The following is a 20,814-nucleotide window of genomic DNA, read 5'->3' as shown; positions in this document are numbered from 1 at the left end:
GACAGTAAAATAAAAATTTGCTCATTGTTGTTAAGGGGGAGTAATTTGATGCTGAAAGTTGGTATATCTAAATACTATTGGAAGCATGACACTTTATGGATCTTTATGAACCAATTCAAGAATTGGTCTGTGTTCTACAATCACCAATTTACCATTGAGTTTAAATGAACAATGATGAATATAGCGAAGTTTTCATAAACTTAAAAAATGGAAAAAGGGCTCTTGAGGTTAAAAAGGAAAAATTACGCAATTTAGTAATTGTTAAACTCCCTATTCCAGGGTAGAAGTTATCACAATATATGTGTTTCATTAGTCTATGAAACAGTGAATCCACAATACTCTTACCTTGTTTCTCTAGGAGTGGTTAAGAAACTCACCACTTAGAAAAAATATTCTAGATATTGGGAGCTTTCACTCTTCAGTGGTTTTGAAGGCATAATTTCAATCCCGAATTAGAAGAGGTAATATAATATTGTGCATAAGAAATAATGCCAGATTGGGGGTGCAGCTGGAATATGTAAGCACGAGAGTCCAAAATAATACACACACCCTATGTGTGACCTATGTGGTGTTTGAACAAAGAACCCTCTCATCTCTCTAATGTGATGAACTTGTCCTGGAAAAGGCTTACAGATTGAGGGAATCAGCCATAATATCTGACCATAGCATAAAATACCTTCAAGTGGGAGAATGGATAGTTCAGTGGGAAAAATGTATGGTTTCCAAGTTAAGTTGTGGGCTTGTAACTCTGCCACGCACCCACCCACCCAAACAAACAAACAAACACAAACAACCCTTAATGCCCACTCAATGCATCTTCATCTCATGCTCTGAGATAGTAATAGCTTTCTTTTTCCATAGAGCACTTAGAATGAGACCCAAGTAGTGATTTTTGTCAGTGAATTTGAATTATCACACAAAAACCTCTCTGTGTTGACTAATTTTAATACCAGATGTTCACACGCTAATGCCACTGCCGTGTGACCATTTCCTATCAATTCATTAATTGCCAGCTGCTCAGCCAAACAAGAAACAGAGCTAATCAGACGGTGTTGGTAAACTGCCAAATAACAGCTTCCAACTTAAATTTCTTAAATGTGTTATCAGAAAAAAGCTATGGCACACTGACATTACACAGTTTCCCACAAATAGAGAAAAATGTACTGTAAGACACTTAAATGTCAAACAGGGAATATAATTCCATACCAGTAAGGTATTTTACCTATTTTTGTCTTCATGATTTTGCCACATTCAGTAATATAATTGAAGGATTAATAGTCTTGCAAGCCTAATGATCATAATGCAATTTCCAATTCATGTTATAGCTATATTAGTTATTAGCTACACATGCTAATAGTTGAGCCAACACCAAAGGGATCTGAGCCAGAACTAAAATTTACCATGTGCCTTGTGTAGCAATATTCCCAAACTATCTACTGACAAAAAACAACAAGAAACATTTGTTTGTAACTTGTAATGTCTTTCCCACTTTTGGATTTAAAGTCTGTATTACTAATAATAGTTTATGCTGGAAACACTCCCCAAAGTTTAATATCCTTTAGCTCCTTTGACTCCTTTAGCTTTTATTCACTCATGCAACAAATATTTATTGACTGCCTAATGCACCCCATTGGGGATGAAAGGAAGGCACATGTGTGTTTTCATATGCATTGTAGGTGCCCACAGTGCAAACTATACTAAATAATTCACATGTAAACATTCAAATATTATTTAAAATTAAACACCAACCAGGTCAAATTTGATATTAAATTGGGCACCCTTCTCCAGCCCCCATCAGGCTCATAATCTTTATTCTGTGGTTTCAAATCAAGGCAACTATCACAGGTAAATCAATGCTGTAGGCCAATAACTGTAGGTGAACTTAATGGTGGGGCCTCCCTTTGTCCCATTACTGATAAGAGAACATACAGAAGAACCTACATAGAGGAAGCTACTTATGTCTCATGCTAGCTTTTGGTCACAATATTGTTTTCTACTTATTACTATTTCTATATGGATTATTGAATGTAAAACATAAATAAAATATTGGCTAATACATGCTGTGCACTTAGTAGGTGCCAAACATTGCTCTAAATGTGTTAACATGCTTCATCTCACTTAGGCTTATGTTAACACTATGAAGTAGGTACAATTATCATCCCCATTTCATTGGGACCATGAGGCAATCTGAGACACAGGTAAGTTAATTAATTTGCCTAAGGTCACATAACAAGGAGTGGTAAAACCAGGATTCAAATCCAGGCAGACAGCAATTATACCGCACTACCTCTAATGAAATCTGCTTCTGAATGCATCTTATTTAACTAACAAATTATGATGGCTTTAGCCAGAAGTGGTATACAATTCTATAAATCCTCTTGGGGGTGGAGGCTATCTATGTCTGTTTCTTTTCTGTGTTTTAGACAAAGCAATATAACAGAGTCTTTTGCATACATTCAACATTTGCTAAATCAGTGAATTCTGTTTTCTAACAGAAAGTGATGAAGATTATAGTACAATAAGCCAAAAGTCAACAGTAGCTGTCCTTTCTGGGTAACTGAAAGGATAATTTCAAGACACTTGCTGATTTTTATGTCTTTATTATCCTTTTTTGTTCTCAAAATGACTGATGGTTCTAGACCTTCCATTCACCCTATTTAATGCAGTGCTGTCCAATGGAAATTTCTCCAGTGATGAAACCTTTCTATAACCGTGCTGTCTAATATAGTAGCCACAAATAACATGTGGCTATTGAGCACTTGAAATGTGACTAATTCAGTAACTGAAGTTTGAATTTTATATTTTTATTTAAGTTAAAATACCCACACATGCCTAGTGGCTACCATTATGGACAGTGTTGCTATAGCAGATATATCCTATGCATCTAAGATGCATTGTTAATTATTTAAATCCATGGAGGCAAGGAAATCTATCAAACTATGTAAGCCATACATATTTTCTTTGGAATCTAAGCTTCTAAAAGTTATATCACTTCTGAGATCTAAAATGAAAAAGGCTTAGCCAGGTGTATTTTCCCTTGTGGTAGCTTTCACTATTTGAGGACATTTGCAGGCATCCACACTTCTAATCACCAAACATTTTTTGTTTTACCAATATTTACATGCTGATAAAAAAATGATCCAAATGCAATTAAGCTAAACTCCCTTCCAATTTAATACCATTCTCTGTTAAAGTGGTATAAATTAAACTGGTAAACAAACTTTATTCATTCACTTTTATAGAGAATTCTCAAATATTTAGTTAATGTGTTATGCTTTGTTGAAGGTATTGAAAAGTAAACTGGTTGGAAAAGTTTTTGATGTTTGCTTTGCTTACTAGATACAAGAAAAGATTGCCATGAAGAGTCTGAGGTGATACCCATTTCATATTTAGTACAATATTTTTAAAGGAGGGTGCTGCCTTGCACCAGCTCAAACTAGAGCCAATTGTTAAATATTCATTAATTTTGTGAGCCAGTTGTTAAGCTGTTGGTAACCTGAAATCTGCCACGATAGAAATATTTACACCAAGAAAATTGGCAAATGTTATAAATAACAGTTTTCTTCTTATTTTGATTTGTTTGGTTTTTGGGGAGCTGGTTTTTAGACATATCACTGGATGCTGGCCCAAAAATAATAAAATCGAAAACAGTGAATATATAAGTCCATTATAGAAATCAGAGATTTTTCTTTCATCCTAACATTCAACATTATCTGACTAAGCAAATATTAAGTTCATGAATAAGTACACCAAGTGCTGTGTTCATTTGAGTCTATGAGCATTCAAACGACCAAAACTAGACTTGTAACATTATGAAAATAAATGTATTTTGTGTGTATGCACTCAATCACAGTTACATACATCCCATAACCTTCTTTTTAGGAATGTGAAAAATAAGAGACAAAAATAGCACACTAACAAATCACCCAGTATTAAAATTTTAAGCAATGAGAAGGTAGATAAATGTAAATAATTATATGTAGTTTCACTTCTTTTTATAACTCAGAAACCCTGGTCTCATAGGGCATAAAAGCAAACTCTACTATGTTTTCAAAAGAGTAAATACGGGTTCATTTTGTCTATCTAAATAATCAAAAATTATATAATTATTTATTTTGTTCATTATTTGTCTCTGCCATTTAAATCATAAACCTTGAGCACTCCTGATACACAATAGTGATTCAATGAATGGAAAACAAAAAATATGAATGGACCAACAAATTTTTTAAACCAGATACCAGTGGCTTCATCTGATTCAATTAATTGTTAACAAATTAGCCTGCCAGCAAATGACAGATTGACTTGCTTGAATTAAAATGAAAAGTTAACATGGCTTACAGATTAGACTAACCAGTTTTCAGATGTAAACTATAATTTAAATATAAATTTTATATGTAAATATAGAAGTAAAGTATAAAGAAAGCAAGATCCATTTTGCAGAAAGGAAAACTGAAGCGCAGAAACATTTTAAAAGTTGCTCCTAGGACCTTTGTTTAGAAATGCTAAATGCTAGAAGTAAGTATGATTTGTATATCCAGTCATTTATTAACTTGATATATTCTATGCATCATATAATCCTATTATTCAAAGAACATACTAGAAGACTAGTTTCCAGTGGAATTAGTGATCAAAGTGTCATGATCATCAGTGACAAGCATTAGCACAGGCATCAGCTTAACATAAACCAAGCTAAAGAAGAGTGGCATGTGTTTAGAAGGACACTGAAAACATGTTTCAATATCACAGCTTGCTTTTTTTTTTTAACACCAGGGATTTTTAAAAACGATATGGCAAAAAGGATGTTTTATGCAGTTCTTGCATTCATATAAATAAATACCTGATACTGGGTAATTTATTAAAAAAAAGAGATGTAATTGGCTCATGGTTCTGCAGGATGCACAGGAAGCATAGCACTCGTATCTGCTTCTGGGGAGGCCTCAGGAAGCATTTACTCATGGATGTTGAAGCAGGAGCAGGCATATCACATGGCTAGAGCAGGAACAAGGGTGGGGAGGTAGGTGCAACACATTTTTAAATAACCAGATCTCATGTGAACTCAGAGCGAGAGCTCACTTATCACCAAGGGGATGGCCTGAGACAGTCACAAGGGATTTGCCCCCATAATCCAAACACCTCCCATCAGGTACCACCTCCAACATTGGGGATTACATTTCAATATGAGATTTGAGCAGTGACAAATATCCAAACTATATCATTCCACCCCTAGACACCCCCAAATCTCATGTCCTTTTCACATTGCAAAATACAATCATTCCTTTCCAACAGTCCCCAAAAGGCTTGGCTTGTTTCATCATTAACTCAAAAGTACAAAGTACAAAGTCTCATGTGAGACAAAGCATGTCCTTTCCACCTATGAGCCTACAAAACTAATTGCTTACTTAAAATCAATTAATTAAAATTACTTACTTCCAAGATACAACAGGGGTATAGGCATTGGGTAAACATTCATGTTCCAAAAGAGAGAAATCAGCCGAAAGAAAGGCCCCACGCAAGTTCAAAACCCTGCAGGGCAATCATTAAATCTTAAAGCTCCAAAATAATCTCCCTTGACTCCATGTCCCAAGTTCCCTTAACTCCAGGGAACACTAAGGCAAGTGGTGGACTCCTGAGGCCTTGGGCAACTCTGCCGCTGTAGCTTTACAGGGTTCAGACCCTGTTCTGGTCTCACAGGTTGTTGTGCATCTGTGGCTTTTCCATACTGAAGTTGTAAACTGCCAGTGGATCTACCATTATGGGGTCTTGGAGCCAGTGGCCCCTTTCTCATAGCTTCACTAGGCAGTGCCCCAGTGGGGACTCTGTGTTAGGGCTCCAACCCCGTTATTTTCCCTCTGCACTGCCCTAGTAGAGGTTCTCTGTGAGGGCTCTGCCCCTGCAGCAGGCTTCTGCCTGGACACCCAGGCCTTCTCATACATTTTCTGAAACCTAGCAAAGGCTGCTAAGTCTCATTCACTCAAGCATTCTGTGTGTCTGTAGTATTAACACCAGACAGAAGCTGCCAAGGGATATGGTGGCTTGTGTCCTCTGGAGTAGTGGCAAGAACATTATCTGGGGTCCTCTGAGCTGAGGCTGGAGCTAGAGTAGCTGAGATGCAGGGAGCTGTGTTCCAAGGCTGTGCAGGGCAGCAGAGCCCTGGGCCTGGCCCAAGAAATAATTCTTCCCTCCTAGGCCTCTAGGCTTGTGATGGGAGGGGCTGCATGAAGTTCTATGAAATACCTTTGAAGTCTTTGTCTCATTGTCTTGGATATTAGCACTTAGCTTTCTTTTAGATATGCAAATATGTCCAGCAAATGATTGCTCCATAGCCTGCTTTTATTTCTCTCCCAAAAAAGCTTTTTTCTTTTTTTGCCACATAGCTAGGCTGCAAATTTTCCAAACTTTAATGCTCTGCATCCTGTTTAAATACAAGTTTCAACCTTTCATTATTTCTTTGCTTCCACGTAAGAGCATATGTTGTTAGAAGCAGCCAGGCCACATCTTGAACACTTTAATGCTTAGAAGTTTCTTATGCCAGATACCCTAGGTGATCACTCTCAAGTTCAAACTTCCACAGATCCCTAGGGTATGAACAGGATGCAACCCAGGATCTTTGTTAAGGTATAACACATGTGAACTTTGCTCCAGTTCCAAATAAATTCCTCACTGCTATCTGAGATCTCAGCAGCCTAGACTTCACTGTCCATATCACCATCAGCATTTTGTTCACCACTATTTAATCGGTCTCTAACAAGTTCCAAACTTTTCCTCATCTTTCTGTCTTATTTTGAGCCCTCCAAATTCTTCCAACCTCTGCCCATTACCCAGTTCTAAAGTCAGCTTCACATTTTCAGGTATCTTTACAACAATGTTTTATCCCTCAGTACCAGTTTTCTGTATTAGGCTTTTCTTGCATTGCTATAAACAAATACCTGATAATGGTTAACCTATAAGAAAAAAGGTTTAATTGGCTCATGGTTCTGCAGGCTGTGCAGGAAGCATATCACTGGCATCTGCTTTGGGGAGGCCTCAGGAAGCTTTTACTTATGGTGGATGGTGAAGTGGGGGCAAGCACATCACATGACCAGAGCAGGAGCAAGAGAATGTGATGGGGCACGTGCCACACCCTTTTGAACAACAAGATCTTATGTGTACTCAGAGTGAGAGCTCAGTTTTCACCACAGGGATGCCCCAAGCCATTCATGGGGGATCCACCCTCATGATCCAAACACCTTCCACCAAGCCCTGGCTCCAACATTGTGGATTACATTTCAACATGAGATTTGAGTGAGGACAAATATCCAAACTATATCAAAATGTAATTTTGATCTGAAAGAAAAAAAAAAACATGACAATAAGAGTAATTTAAACGTATCAAAATAATTTGATAGCTCTTTCTGTAAATTTTCACAAGTTTTATATAACTAAACACATTTTTTGGACCCTTTTTATAATGTGCCCTGGTCTCATACTGCATCTTTCAAATTTTGCATATTGTTTTTCTGTAGGTGTGTTTTAAATCTATTATACTATATACAGCAAAGAGGTGTTGGGAAAGGCCATTGTGACTTTTCTTAATTCATACTGGATTTGTCAGATGGAAATCAAATTTCATAATGAAGACACTTACTTCTAATAATTAAATGTTAAATATTCTGATAATGCATATTTGGAAAGACAGTTTACCTAAATGGTAAAGATGATATAAAAGACCTGGTGACTTCAACTAAGATATTTTGTAAAATAATGAGTTATGCAAATTTAAATATTTGTTTTATCATGTAAAACTGCTAGGGTAATAAAATTTAAAGAACAGTAAGTAGATATTCACATTTCAAACAGACTTTCTAAAAGAGAACACTAAAATTCAGCAGAGACTGATGGGAAACCCCAAAAACAAGTAATGAGAGGGTTTGAAGCAGCTTACCAGGATGGGGGCTGGCTTGGGACCAAGTAAAGCTCCTGGACATGGGGAAAAAGTAAGGGAGAAGTTCCCAGGACTCCACACTCCTGCAACAGACTTTAGCAATCTTGGCTTATAGAAGAACCCATCAATCAACACAGGCCTTGGGCCTAACATAGGGAGTTGCTAGTGATTGTACAGAGGTGTTGCTCCAGAAAGGGAACCCACCCAGAATCCCACAGGCATCCAATCTCAGAGCAGCTTCAACCTGGAACCATTCTGAGAGCATAGATACCAAGGATCTAGATCCTGCCCCGAGGCAGCACTGACAAGGCTGTTGCCATTGCCAACACTGGACTGAAGAAGGATCTGGGAAACTGAGGGCTCCCACATACCCCTAGGACAATCTCCACCACTCTGCTTGAGGCTGCTGCAAGATTGAGGCGTAAGCAGACTTCACTTTCTACAGCTTCTTATCCACGCTGCTCACCTGAGAGGTGCACCACTCTCTCTGGTTATGGGCCCACACCTGGTGCAATTTTGAGAGTGTAACACTGGGCTGTGCCCCACCACTGGGCAGAGTTTGGGCTGACTCTGCTGCATCTGCCACCTGGCTGAAGAGGGAGGAGACTGGACAATTCCACGCACTCCTAAAACAATTCCCACTCCCCTGCTACTGCTGCTGTGAGACGAAGATGTGGACAGGCTGTACTTTCCAGAGCTACCTGCGCATGGTGCTCCCGCTATGAGGAGCCCCATCCTCCCTGATGGCAGGTCTACAGCATAGCCATGACAGTCCATTCCTGAGAATTCCACTGGTGGCATGAGGACAACCCCACTTTTGCTTATCACAGCCGGCACCTGAAGTCATTACCTTCAAGGAAAAGTCTGCTTGCCTAGACCCATATCCCCAATACTCAAGCATGCCATGCAGGACCCAGGAAGTTTCCCAGCCTAGTTTATTATTGCTGGCACTTGATTGCTGCTGCCAGAGTCTGAAGTCATACTGACCCAATCTACCAATACCGCAACAGATGATACCCACCCACATATGCTACCAGCAGGCCAGGGGAACTAGCCTCCACAATCAATTGCAGGCACCAGCAACATGAGCATGAACCACTTGATTTCAAGTGAGTTGCTCCATCATCACTACTGCATTCAATCACATCACACCAGCAGTCCAGGGGTCCTGGGAACCTGACCAAATGCACGACCCACCACTGCCACGACCAGCATCCAAACAAGCTACCTGGAGGCCCATGAACTGGCCCTTCAGGGCTCATGAACACCGGTGCCTATGTAAGCTGCTCTGGGGACTAAGAACAGGCAGACACAGACTATTGATGCCATCACTACAGCCTGAAGAATGGTCCATCTGGCATCCCAGTCCCCAGCAAAATTTCAGCACAGCCTTAACAAATAACTGTACCCTAAACCACGGAGGAAATCACAGATACCAATGACCCTGTGCATTACAGAAGAAATTGTATAGATTACACTACCGTGGGCACCCAAAGTCAAAGCCAAAGTATGCGACTCCACCAATAACATATATACATTTTCAGCAAAAATCCTCCTGTATAAAAGCAATTTCAAAAACTTGGAAAAAGCTGCTGTTACACCAGGAAACATGAAAAGCAAGGAAATATGACACAATAAAACCGTAAAAAATTGTTCAGGAAAAGAAACGAGTCAAAAAGAAATTACTGAATGACAGATAAAATATTCAAAATGTTAATTTTAGAGAAGCTCAATGACATGAAAGAGAAATCTGAAAACAAATGCAAATAAATTGGAGAATCAATTCAGGACATAAATGAGAAATTTACCAGGAAGAGAGATATCTTTTTTTTAAAATAGAAATTCTAGAACCAAAAAGTTCATTGAAGGAAATATAAAGTACATTTGAATATTTCAGTAATAGACAAGACCAAGCGGAAGGAAAAGTCTCATAACATGAAGAACAGTCTTTTGAAATAATCCAGTCAGTCAAAAAAAAATTAAAAGAATGAATAAAGACTAGAACACATTTTGAAGTATATAAAGCAACCAAACTTAAGAATTATCTGTGTTTCCGAGGGGGAAGAAAGAAACAAAAATCTAGAAAACCTATATGAGGAAGTAATTTATGGAGATTTTGCATTTCTAGCAAGAGTGTCAGACATCTAAAGGAGAATTAGCAATCTCCAAGAATATACATTGCAAAAAAGACTTCACCACACCATATTATAGTTAAAACAACTAAAATCAACAGGAAATAAATAATTTTAAAATCAGAAAGAGGAAAACAGCTAGTCATCTATAAAGGAAACCCCATCAGACAGTGGAATTATCAGCTGAAATGTTACAGGCCAGAAGAGAATGGTACATTTTTAAAGTGTTAAAGAAGAAAAAACTGCCAGACAAGCATTTTTTATCCACAAGAGGAAGCTTCATAAGTTAAGGAGAAATAAAATATTTCCCAGACAAGCAAACACCGATAATTCCTCCCCACCATACTGATCATACATTAAATGTTCAAAAGAGTTTTAAACATGGAAACAAAATTCACTATTCACCATCATGAAAACATGTGGAAGTATCAAACTCACAAGACTTACAAAACAGTCATACAAAGGAGAAAGAGAAATAATCAAATGACAACATGACAGAATTCCATCAAATCATAAAGAAACATAGAGAATAAGGAAAAAGCAAATAATTTATAAAACCAATTAAAAGGAATAAAAAACATGACAGGCACAAAACTTCACATGTCAACAATAACCTGGAATGTAAATGGATTAAATGCTACACTTAAGACATAGATGGGTGAAATACATTAAAAAACATGATCCAACTTTATGCTGATAACAAGAAATTTTCCTGTAAAAACAAATACAGAATCAAAGGGGTGAAAAAAAGATATTCCATGCAAATGAAAATCAAAAGCCAGCAGGAGTAGCTATATTTATATCAGATACAACTGACTTTAAATCAAAAACAGTAAAAAAAAGACAACTCAAGTGTTATTGATAAAATGATCAATTCAGCAAGAGGATATCACGATTCTAAAAATATAAGCACCCAACATGGGAGAACCATCTATAGAATATTCTATCTGACAACTACAGAATATTCCTTCTTCTCTTCAGCACATGGAACAGTCTCCAAGATAGGCCATATACTTGGCCACAGAACAAATATCAACAAATTTTTAAAATTCAAATTCATATCCAGCATCTTCTCAGACCACAATGGAATAAAACTAAAAATCACTGAAAAGAAAAACTAAGGAAACTACAAATATATGGAAATTAAACAACATGCTCTTGAGCAATCATTGGCTTAAGGAAGAAATTAAGAAGGAAATCTAGAAATTTCTTAAAACAAATGAAAATGGAACCACTACATATCAAAACCTATGAGACAGACAAAAATTGTGCTAAGAGGGAAGTTTATACCATTAACTGCCTACTTCAAACATGTAGAAAGCTTACAAGTTATCAACCTAACATCACACCTCAAGAAGCAAGAAAAGCAAAAAAGCAAAAAAAAAAAAAAAAAAAAAAAATTAGCAGAAGAAATAAATATCAGAGCAGAGCTAAATGAAATAAAGAATGAAAAGGTATGAAAAAGCAACATGAGAAATTAGCTCTTTGAAAACATAAACAAAATTGATAACCCATTAGCTAGACTAACAAAAGATACAAATAAAAATCATAAATAAAAAGGAGACATTACAATTGATTCCACAGAAGAATGAAAGATCATCAGAGACTACTATGAAGAAGTAAAAGCTTGCATACTTGAAAACTTAGAGGAAATGGATAAATTCCTAGAAACTTACATTCTCTCAAGATTGAACCAAGAACAAATATAAAACCTGAGCAGAACAATAATGAGTAGCGAGATTGAATCATTAATACAAATAATCATCAAACGAAATAAAGCCCACGATCAGGTGTATTCACAGCCAAATTCTACTAACACCCATCATCCTGAAATTGTTACAAAAAGTTGAGGAGGAGGAAATTATCCCTAAATAGTTCTATGAGGCCAGTAACATCCTGATAACGAAACCAGAGGACAACACAACAGTAAAAGGAAACTACAGGCCAATATCCTTGAAAAGCATAGATGCAAATATCCTCAACAAAATTTTAATAAATTAAGTCAATAACACATCAAAAAGATAATATATAATGATCAAGTGTGTTTTATACTAGGAATGTAAGGATGAATCTACATATACAAATCAATAAATGTGATAATCTCAGCACTTTGGGATGTCAAGTTGAAAGAAGGGCTTGAGGTCAGGAATTCAAGGCCAGCCTAGGCAACATAGTAAGACACCCACCTCTACAAAAAATAAAATAAAAAAACCACATTAGCCAGGCATGGTGGAGCATGCCAGTAGTCCCAGTTACTCCAGAGGCTGAGATGGGAGAATCACTTGAGCCCAGGAGTTTGCAGCTGCAGTGAGCTGTAATTGCACCACTGCTCTCCAGCTTCAGTGAGAGAGCAAAACACTGTCTTTAAATAAAGAAATACATAAATAAATAAATAAATACATAAATAAGATATATTACACAATCCAAATTAAAAACAAAAATCATATAATCATCTCAACACATGCAGAAGATGTGTTTAATAAAAATCCAACTTCCCTTCATAATAAAAGAGCTCAATGAACTAAGGATCCATAAAAGGAAAATACCTCAGAACAATAAGAGCCATTATGACAAACCCACAACCAATATCATATTGACTGGAGAAAAGTTGAAAGTATTCTAAGAACTGGAACAAGACAAAGATGCCTATGCTCACCAGTCTGATTCAACATAATACTGGAGTCCCAGTAATAAGGTTTGGCTCTGTGTCCCCACACAAATCTCACCTCGAATAGTAATAATCCCCAAGTGTCAAGGGCAGGACCAGGTGGAGGTAATTGAATCATGGGGGTGGTTTCCCCCATGCTGTTCTTATGATACTGAGTGAGTCTCAGGATATCTGGAAGTTTTATAAGCATTGGGCATTCATTTCCACTGCTGGCAGTCATTCTCTCTCCTCCTGCCCTGTGAAGAGCTGCTTTCTGCCATGATGGTAAGTTTCCTGAGGCCTCCCCAGTCATGCGGAACTGTGAGTCAATTAAACCTCTTTATAAATTACTCAGTCTCATAGCATCATGAGAATGAACCAATACAGTAAATTGTATGGAGATAGTGCGGCACTGCTGTAAACATACCCAAACATGTGGAAGCAACTTTGGAACTGTCTGGGTAACAGAAAGAGGTTGGAACACCTTGGAGGGCTTAGAAGAAGACAGGAAGATGTGATAACGTTTGGAACTTTCTAGAGACTCATTGAATGGGTTTGACCAAAATGCTGACAGTGATATGCACAATGAAGTCCAGGCTGAGGTGGTCTTAGATGGAGATAAAAAATTTGTTGGGAACTTGAATAAAGGTGACTATTGCTATGCTTTAGCAAAGAGATTGGCAGCATTTTGCCCCTGCCCTAGAGATCTGTGGCACTTTGACCTTGAGAGAGATGATTTAGGGTATCTGGTGGAAGAAATTTCTAAGTAGCAAAGCATTCAAGAGGAAGCAGAGCACAAAACTTTGGAAAATTTGAAGCCTGATGATGCAATAGAAAAATTCCATTTTCTGGAGAGGAATTGTAGCCAGCTGCATAAATTTGCATAAGTAATGAGGAGCCAAATGCTAATCATGAAGACAAAGGGGAAAATGCCTCCAGGGCATGTAAGAGATCTTCCATCACAGGCTTGGATGCCTAGGAGGGGGAAATGGTTTCCTGGGCAGGATTCAGGGCCCCCCTGCTGTGTGCAGCCTAGGGACTTGGTGCCCTTCATCCCAGCTTCTCCAGCTGTGGCTAAAAGGGGCCAATATACAGCTCAGTTCAATGTTTCAGAGGGTGCAAGCCCTAAGCCCTGGTGGCTTCCATGTGGTGTTAGGCCTGCAGGTGTGCAGAAGATAAGAATTGAGGTTCAGGGACCTCTGCCTAGATTTCAGAGGATGTATGGAAACCTTTGGATATCCAGCAGAAGTTTGCTGCAGGGACACAGCCCAAAAGGAGAACTTCTGCTAGGGCAGTGCAGAAGGAAAATGTGTCTTGTGAGCCCCCACACAGAGTCCCCCACTGGGGCACTGCCTAGTGGAACATTGAGAAGAGGGCCACTGTCTTCCAGACCATGGAATGTTAGATACACCAACAGCTTTACTGTGCGCCTGGAAAAGCGACAGACACTCAACACCATCCTGTGAAAGCAGCTGGGAGTGTGCTGTACCCTGCAAAGACACAGGGGCAGAGCTTCCCAAGGCCATGGGAGGCCACCTTTTGCATCAGCATGACCTGGATGTGAGATATGGAATCAAAGAATATTATTAGGGAACTTTAAGGTTTAATGACTGCCCTATTGGATTGCGGACTTGCATAGGGTCTGTGGCTCCTTTGTTTTGGCCGAATTTCTCTCATTTGGAATGAGTGTATTTACCCAATGCCTGTCCCCCATTGTATTTAGGAAGTAACTAACTTGCTTTTGATTTTATAGACTCAAAGGCAAAAGGAACTTGCCTTGAGTCCCTTTTCAGATGAAACTTTGGACTTGGACTTTTGGGTTAATGCTGGGATGCATTAAGATTTGGGGGGACTAGGCCAGGTGCAGTGGCTCATGGCTGTAATCCCAGCACTTTGGGAGGCCGAGGCAGGCAGATCACGAGGTCAGGAGATCAAGACCATCCTGGCTAACACGGTGAAACCCCATCTCTTCTAAAAATACAAAAAATTAGCCAGGCATGGTGATGGGGGCCTATAGTCCAGCTACTCGGGAGGCTGAGGCAGGAGAATGGTGTGAACCTGGAAGGTGGAGCTTGCAGTGAGCCAAGATAGCACCACTGCACTCCAGGCTGGGCGACAGAGCAAGACTCCATCTCAAAAGAAAAGATTTGGAGGGACTATTGAAAGGGTATGATTGTTTTTGGAAATGTGAGGACATGAGATTTTGGAGGGGCAGTGGTGGAATGATATGGTTTGCCTCTGTGTCCCCACCCAAATCTCACCTTGAATTCTTATAATCCCCACATGTCAAGGGCAGGACCAGGTAGAGGTAACTGAATCATGGGGGTGGTTTCCTCCATACTGTTATTGTGAAAGAGTGAGTCTCATGAGATCTGATGGTTTTTATAAATGTCTGGCATTTCCCCTGTTGGCAGTCATTCTCTCTCCTGCTGCCCTGTGAAGAGTTGCCTCCTGCCGTGGTTGTAAGTTTCCTGAGGCATCCCCAGCCATGTGGAACTGTGAGTCAATTAAACATCTCTTTTTAGTAAATTACCTAGTCTCAGGTGTTTCTTCATAGCAGCTTGAGAATGAACTAATACACCCAGCCAGAGCAATCATGCAAAAGAAAGAAATAAAAGGCATCCAAATTGAAAAGGGGAAGTCAAATTTTCCCAGTTCACTGATGATATGACCTACATCTAGAAAACCTCAGTCTCTACCAAATATCTTTTGAATTTGAGAAATTAGTTTAGTAAAATTTGAAGATCCCTTTACAAAATTTGGTAGCATTTCTACCTACCAATAATGATCCAGCAGATAATCAAATAAAGACAGCAATCCCATTTACAACAGCTAGTAAAAAATAAACTAAGAATAATTTTAGCCAAAGAGGTAAAAGATTTCTACAAGGAAAACTACAAAACACTGGTGAAAGTAATTGTAGATGTCAAAAACAAATGGAAAAATATCCCTTGCTCTTGGATTAGAAAAAACTAACATTATTAAAATGACCATACTGCACAAAGCAATCTACAGATTTAATGCAATCCCTAAAAAAATTCATTTTTCACAGAAATAGAAAATACTATCCTCAAAATCATATGGAACTAAAAAAGAGCCCGAATAGCCAAATAAATACTAAGCAAAAAGAATAAGGCTGGAGGCATCTCATTACCTGACTTCAAATTATACTATAAGGCTACAGTAACCAAAGCAGCATGGTACTGATATAAAAATAGACACATAGATCAAGGGAACAAAACAGGGAACACAGAAATAAAGCCACGTACTCAGAGCCAGCTCTTTTGTGACAAAATCAACAGGAACATATACTGGGGAAATGACACCCTTTTCAACAAATGGTGCTGGGAAAATTTGATTGCCATACACAGAAGAATGAAATTGGACCTTTATCTTTCAGCATATTCAAAAATCAACTCAACATGGATTAAACCTTTAAATGCAAGACATGAAATTATAAAAGTACTGTAAAAATACCTAAGGAAAATTCTCCTGGACATTGGTCTAGGCAAAGTATTTATGAATAAGATGTAAAAAGTACAGGAAACAAAAACAAAAATAGACAAATGGGACTTAATCAAACTAAAAATCTTCTGCATAGCAAAAGAAATAATCAAGATTGAACAGGCAACCTATAGAATGGGAGATAATATTTGCAAATAATGCATGTCACAGGGGATTAGTAAACAGAATTTAGAAGGAACTCAAACAACTCAAAAAGAAAACTCCAAATAATCCCAGTACAAAGTGGGAAAAGGACATGAATAAACATACAAATGGCTAACAGGCATGTGAAAATGCTCAACATCACTAATCATCAGAGAAACACAAATTAAAACGACAATGGAATATCATTTTACATGAGTCGGAATGGCTATTTTTCAAAAGAAAAAATTACAAATGTTTATGAGGAGAAAACGTAATGCTTATACACTGTTGGTAAAAATGTAAATTAGTACATTCACTATGACAGTACGGAGATTTCTCAAAGAACTATAAATGGAACTACCACTCAATCCAACAATCCCACTATTGGGTATCTACCCAAAGGTAAATAACTCACTATATCAAAAAGATATCTGTACTTATATGTTTATTGCAGTACGATTTACAACAGCAATGATATGTGATCAACCTATGTGTCCGTCAACAGATATGATAAAGAAAAACTGCATATATATAAAAATATATATCTTGTACTTTTTTAGGATCATAGTATTCCATTATATATATGTATTCCAAATAGTATTCCATATATATATATATATATATATATATATATAAAATATGTAATAAGGCACATGTCACCGCCACTGCTCCCAGGTTTGCTTTTTAATACATTTTCACCATTTGTTTGTGTTGTCATATTTTCTTAATAGACATCCAGTTTCAAAATCATGGGAAATTTATCCTACATTTCATGGGTAATTTTCTTCTTAAAGACAGCTCTAAGTCCAAGTTTACACTCCAGTCAAATATTTTAATAACAGACCTCTCATTAGTTAGGATAGACTAACTCATTATCAAATTCGTATCTATCTATCTACATATACATATATATGTATATGAATACTATATATCTATATATGTAAATGGAATACTATTTAGCCATAAGAAAGAATGAAATCTGTCTTTTGCAGCCATATGGATGAAAATGGAGGCCATTATCTTAAGCGTAACAAGTCAGGCACAGAAAGACCTATACCATATGTTCTCACTTATAAGTGGGAACTAAATAATGTGTACACAGGAGTGTAAAGTGTGGAATGATAGACAATGGAAAGGTGAGGGGATGGAATAGAGTGCATGATGAGAGATTACTCTCTGGGTACAATGTACATTATTTGGATAATGGATAACCAAAAAGCTCTTTTTCCACCACAATGCAATCTATGCATATGACAAAATATATTTCTGATAGATTTGTAGAGAAATAGAAATTTTTATCAGAGTGTTTTAATTAAATATATCTCTCTTAACTTTAGTCAAAACAACCACATGAAAGTAAATCCATTTCTCTTTAGCATAAAATGGTTTCTGTGTATTTGTGTATTTGGCAGGACATAAATAAGCATGTGATCTAATTTCACCTTTTAAAAAGCTGTGTAAAATTGTTTGTGACAATTCCAAGTTTCTTTTTTAAAAGGCTGCATATGAAATAGACTAATAAGCCCTAAACAAAATTTCAGTTATACTGCTGTAATGGGTAAAAAATAAAACAATATTTGGATTAAGAAGATAATTATCTTTTCCATTTCCAGGACCACAATTATGAACCACATTTCCATGTGCCTCTTGACTCAAATTATTCACAAAGCTAACTGAAGTCTCAAACATTCAAACAAAATATAGCTAATTAAATATGGTACTTATGAAAATAAACCAATGTACTTTTGAAGAGTCATAAGCGTGCCTCTATTAAGAGTACTCTTCCATCATTCCAAAGCCAGTATGACAATGCCATTACTTTGAAGTGCTTTTGTTTGTCTGTTTGTTTTAGAGAAGGAGTCTCACAATATTGCTCAGGCTGATCTTGAACCCCTGGTTTCAAGTGATCTTCCTCTCTTTAGGCGCCTAAGCATCTGGGACTACAGGCACATGTCACTGCCACTGCTCCCAGGTTTGCTTTTTAATATAATTTCACAATTTGTTTGTTTTGTCATATTTTCTTAATAGCCATCCAGTTTCAAAATAATGGGAAATTTATCCCACATTTCATGGGTAATTTTCTTCTCAAAGACAACTCTAACTCCAAGTTCACACTAGTGTCAAATATTTTAATAACAGAGCTCTCATTAGTTAGGATAGACTAATCCATTATCAACCACAGGCTTTATTTTTACCCTTTAATTTTTTTTATTGATTCAGGGATACAAGTGCAGTTTTGTTGCCAGGGAATTTGTGTAGTGGTGAAGTCTGCAACCAGTCTTTCCAGGAAGCATGCTTCCACTTGGCGTTTTAAATATATAGATGAAGCTTTATAAAAATGATCAATTTTTCTGTTCCTTTCTTACAAAGGTTATGCTTTAAATTTTCTTCAGTGCTTTAGAAGGCTCCAAAATTACAAGCTGATTTTAAAATGAAACAAATATGTCCAAAATGTCACATTTCCTCTGCCTTCAGTTCTTTCACCTCCATGCCTATCTATTACAATCATATCCATATTGCAAGGCTCAGTTGAAATCCATCAACTATAATGCCTTCCCAGATCCCTGCCTCCTCTCTTCTTAAAGGTAGGTATAATCACTCCTTCCTCTAAATTCCTGTTATACCTGGTGGTTCTCTTATGTTATCCATCATAGTCTGTCTTGTTAGTACAAGTTAAGTGGGTACTTGTTTGTCTCACATTTATGTTTGGGAGCTCCTGGAAGTCAAGGTGTATATCTTACTTATAAATTTCCCATATTGCTCAATAACCTGGCATGTAATTATTAAGAGTATAATATTTGTTGAGTAAGTGAAGGAATAAAGGAGGAAATCAATGGGTTTCTGTGATTAACTAAAATCTTGGGATCCTAGGTACCCATATATCACCTCCTCACAAGAATAAAAAGCATTCAAAAGCCTAGTTCATATGATAATTGGAAAGAGAGCAGAAAAGCCATATGCCAAACTAAGAGGAAAAAGAAGGGGTAGCTACGAAATATCCTTTGTGTTTCATTATCCCATGCCCATAAACTTGAAAAAAATAGTATTCTAACATTATAATGTTAATGCAATATATTATCATAAATATTGTTAATGTTTTACAGATTTTTACATATATTTTACTCATATTATCTCCAGACAGCCCATGAAATAGGCAGTATAGATTATTAACTATGACCTTCATTTTATAGTTGAGGAAACATGTTCAGGAGGGCTGTCATACCCAAGTTCATTCAGCTAAGTTGCAAATCAGAATTGGAACCCAAATCTGTCTGACTATAAGTCCTGTATGTTATATCATACCTCATAACTGTCTCTCAAACTCCAAAAAGATGCACAGTGTTTACTTTGTTTCACCCCAGCCATGGGAATGGTTTTTGCACACTCTTCTACTCTGTCATTAGTCTGCCCATGCCTCCCACACACTGTGCACATGACTGCAAGACAGGAAATAGAATTAAAAGTGAGATCTGTGGCCATGGAATGAAAACAAACAAAACAACAAACCTGGCAGGCCTAGTCACAAACTAAACCCATCCAATACTGTATGCTAACTAACTGAGTCAATGAGCTGAGTTACTACTGAAGATCCAGTGGGATTGTTAATATTTTATCAAAATTTGCATGAAATTGACACCTTTGTCCTTTTCTAAATCATGATTCTTACCTTTATAACAGAGGTACCAGCTCTGGAGAGTGGACTGTGAATCTGTGCTGCAGCAGCCATGTTGGCAATAGTATTGAGATGGTTCATCTGATTCATTGCCATGGCAACTGATGCAGGAGGTAAGCTGACTGGAAGTAGGGGATGAGGCATCATCATAAATGGCAGATCCAGTCCTAAAAGAGACAGTGCATATTAAACTTGTTACATTATGATTATCTGACATAGTTTGTTAAAAAGTACCTAAATTCATTCTTAGTTTTCTTATAAAAACAATTTTTTATTATATCTTAGTGTCTCCTGTGCCATTAATAGTACCTGTGGTATTTTATATTGTTTAATAATTTTAAAAATCTTCCTGTATCCACACATTTAATTATAAATATGCTTTGTTCTTGCTTTCACTCCCCAAATATTTATAAGATGCAAAATTTTTACCCATAAAACAAATACAAATCTTTAAGCCAAACATCATTGCATTTCAAAAATAAGAACTTTCTTCTTAATCATTATAACCATTTTGTAACATGATAACAATAATGCATTGATGTGCTGATAGTTGACAGCTTTACAATTTCTTTAAGAGACTTAATAGAGGTGCTGGTAAGGCAGGATGTAGATTCTCTAAGCTTCAGAACTGTAGAAGAAAACAAGACTTGGAATATGTTATACCCTTTTAGATATAAATCTCTAAAATGAATGCTTATATTAATAGCTTTAATTTAAAGTCTTTGTCAATAAATAATAACTCCCCTATCAAAATATCAACCTATTTTCTAGTTTAATAAGAAATACTTAATGA

The 20,814-nt window shown here is 37.1% G+C and overlaps 1 protein-coding gene across 2 annotated transcripts in view; it reads right to left on the bottom strand.

Annotated features, from left to right (window-relative positions):
• DACH2 (dachshund family transcription factor 2) overlaps positions 1-20,814 on the bottom strand; it is a 676,171-nt gene that overhangs the window by 99,038 nt on the left and 556,319 nt on the right. For both annotated transcript variants that reach the window (XM_003269018.1, XM_003269019.1), the window contains one exon: positions 20,016-20,188. In XM_003269018.1, coding sequence (XP_003269066.1) covers positions 20,016-20,188 — 173 coding nt within the window. The remainder of the gene's footprint in view (positions 1-20,015; positions 20,189-20,814) is intronic.

The sequence above is a fragment of the Nomascus leucogenys genome, chromosome X, assembly GCF_006542625.1.
Source record: "Nomascus leucogenys isolate Asia chromosome X, Asia_NLE_v1, whole genome shotgun sequence".
Lineage (NCBI taxonomy): Eukaryota > Metazoa > Chordata > Mammalia > Primates > Hylobatidae > Nomascus > Nomascus leucogenys.
This window is presented reverse-complemented; position numbering and strand designations above follow the sequence as displayed.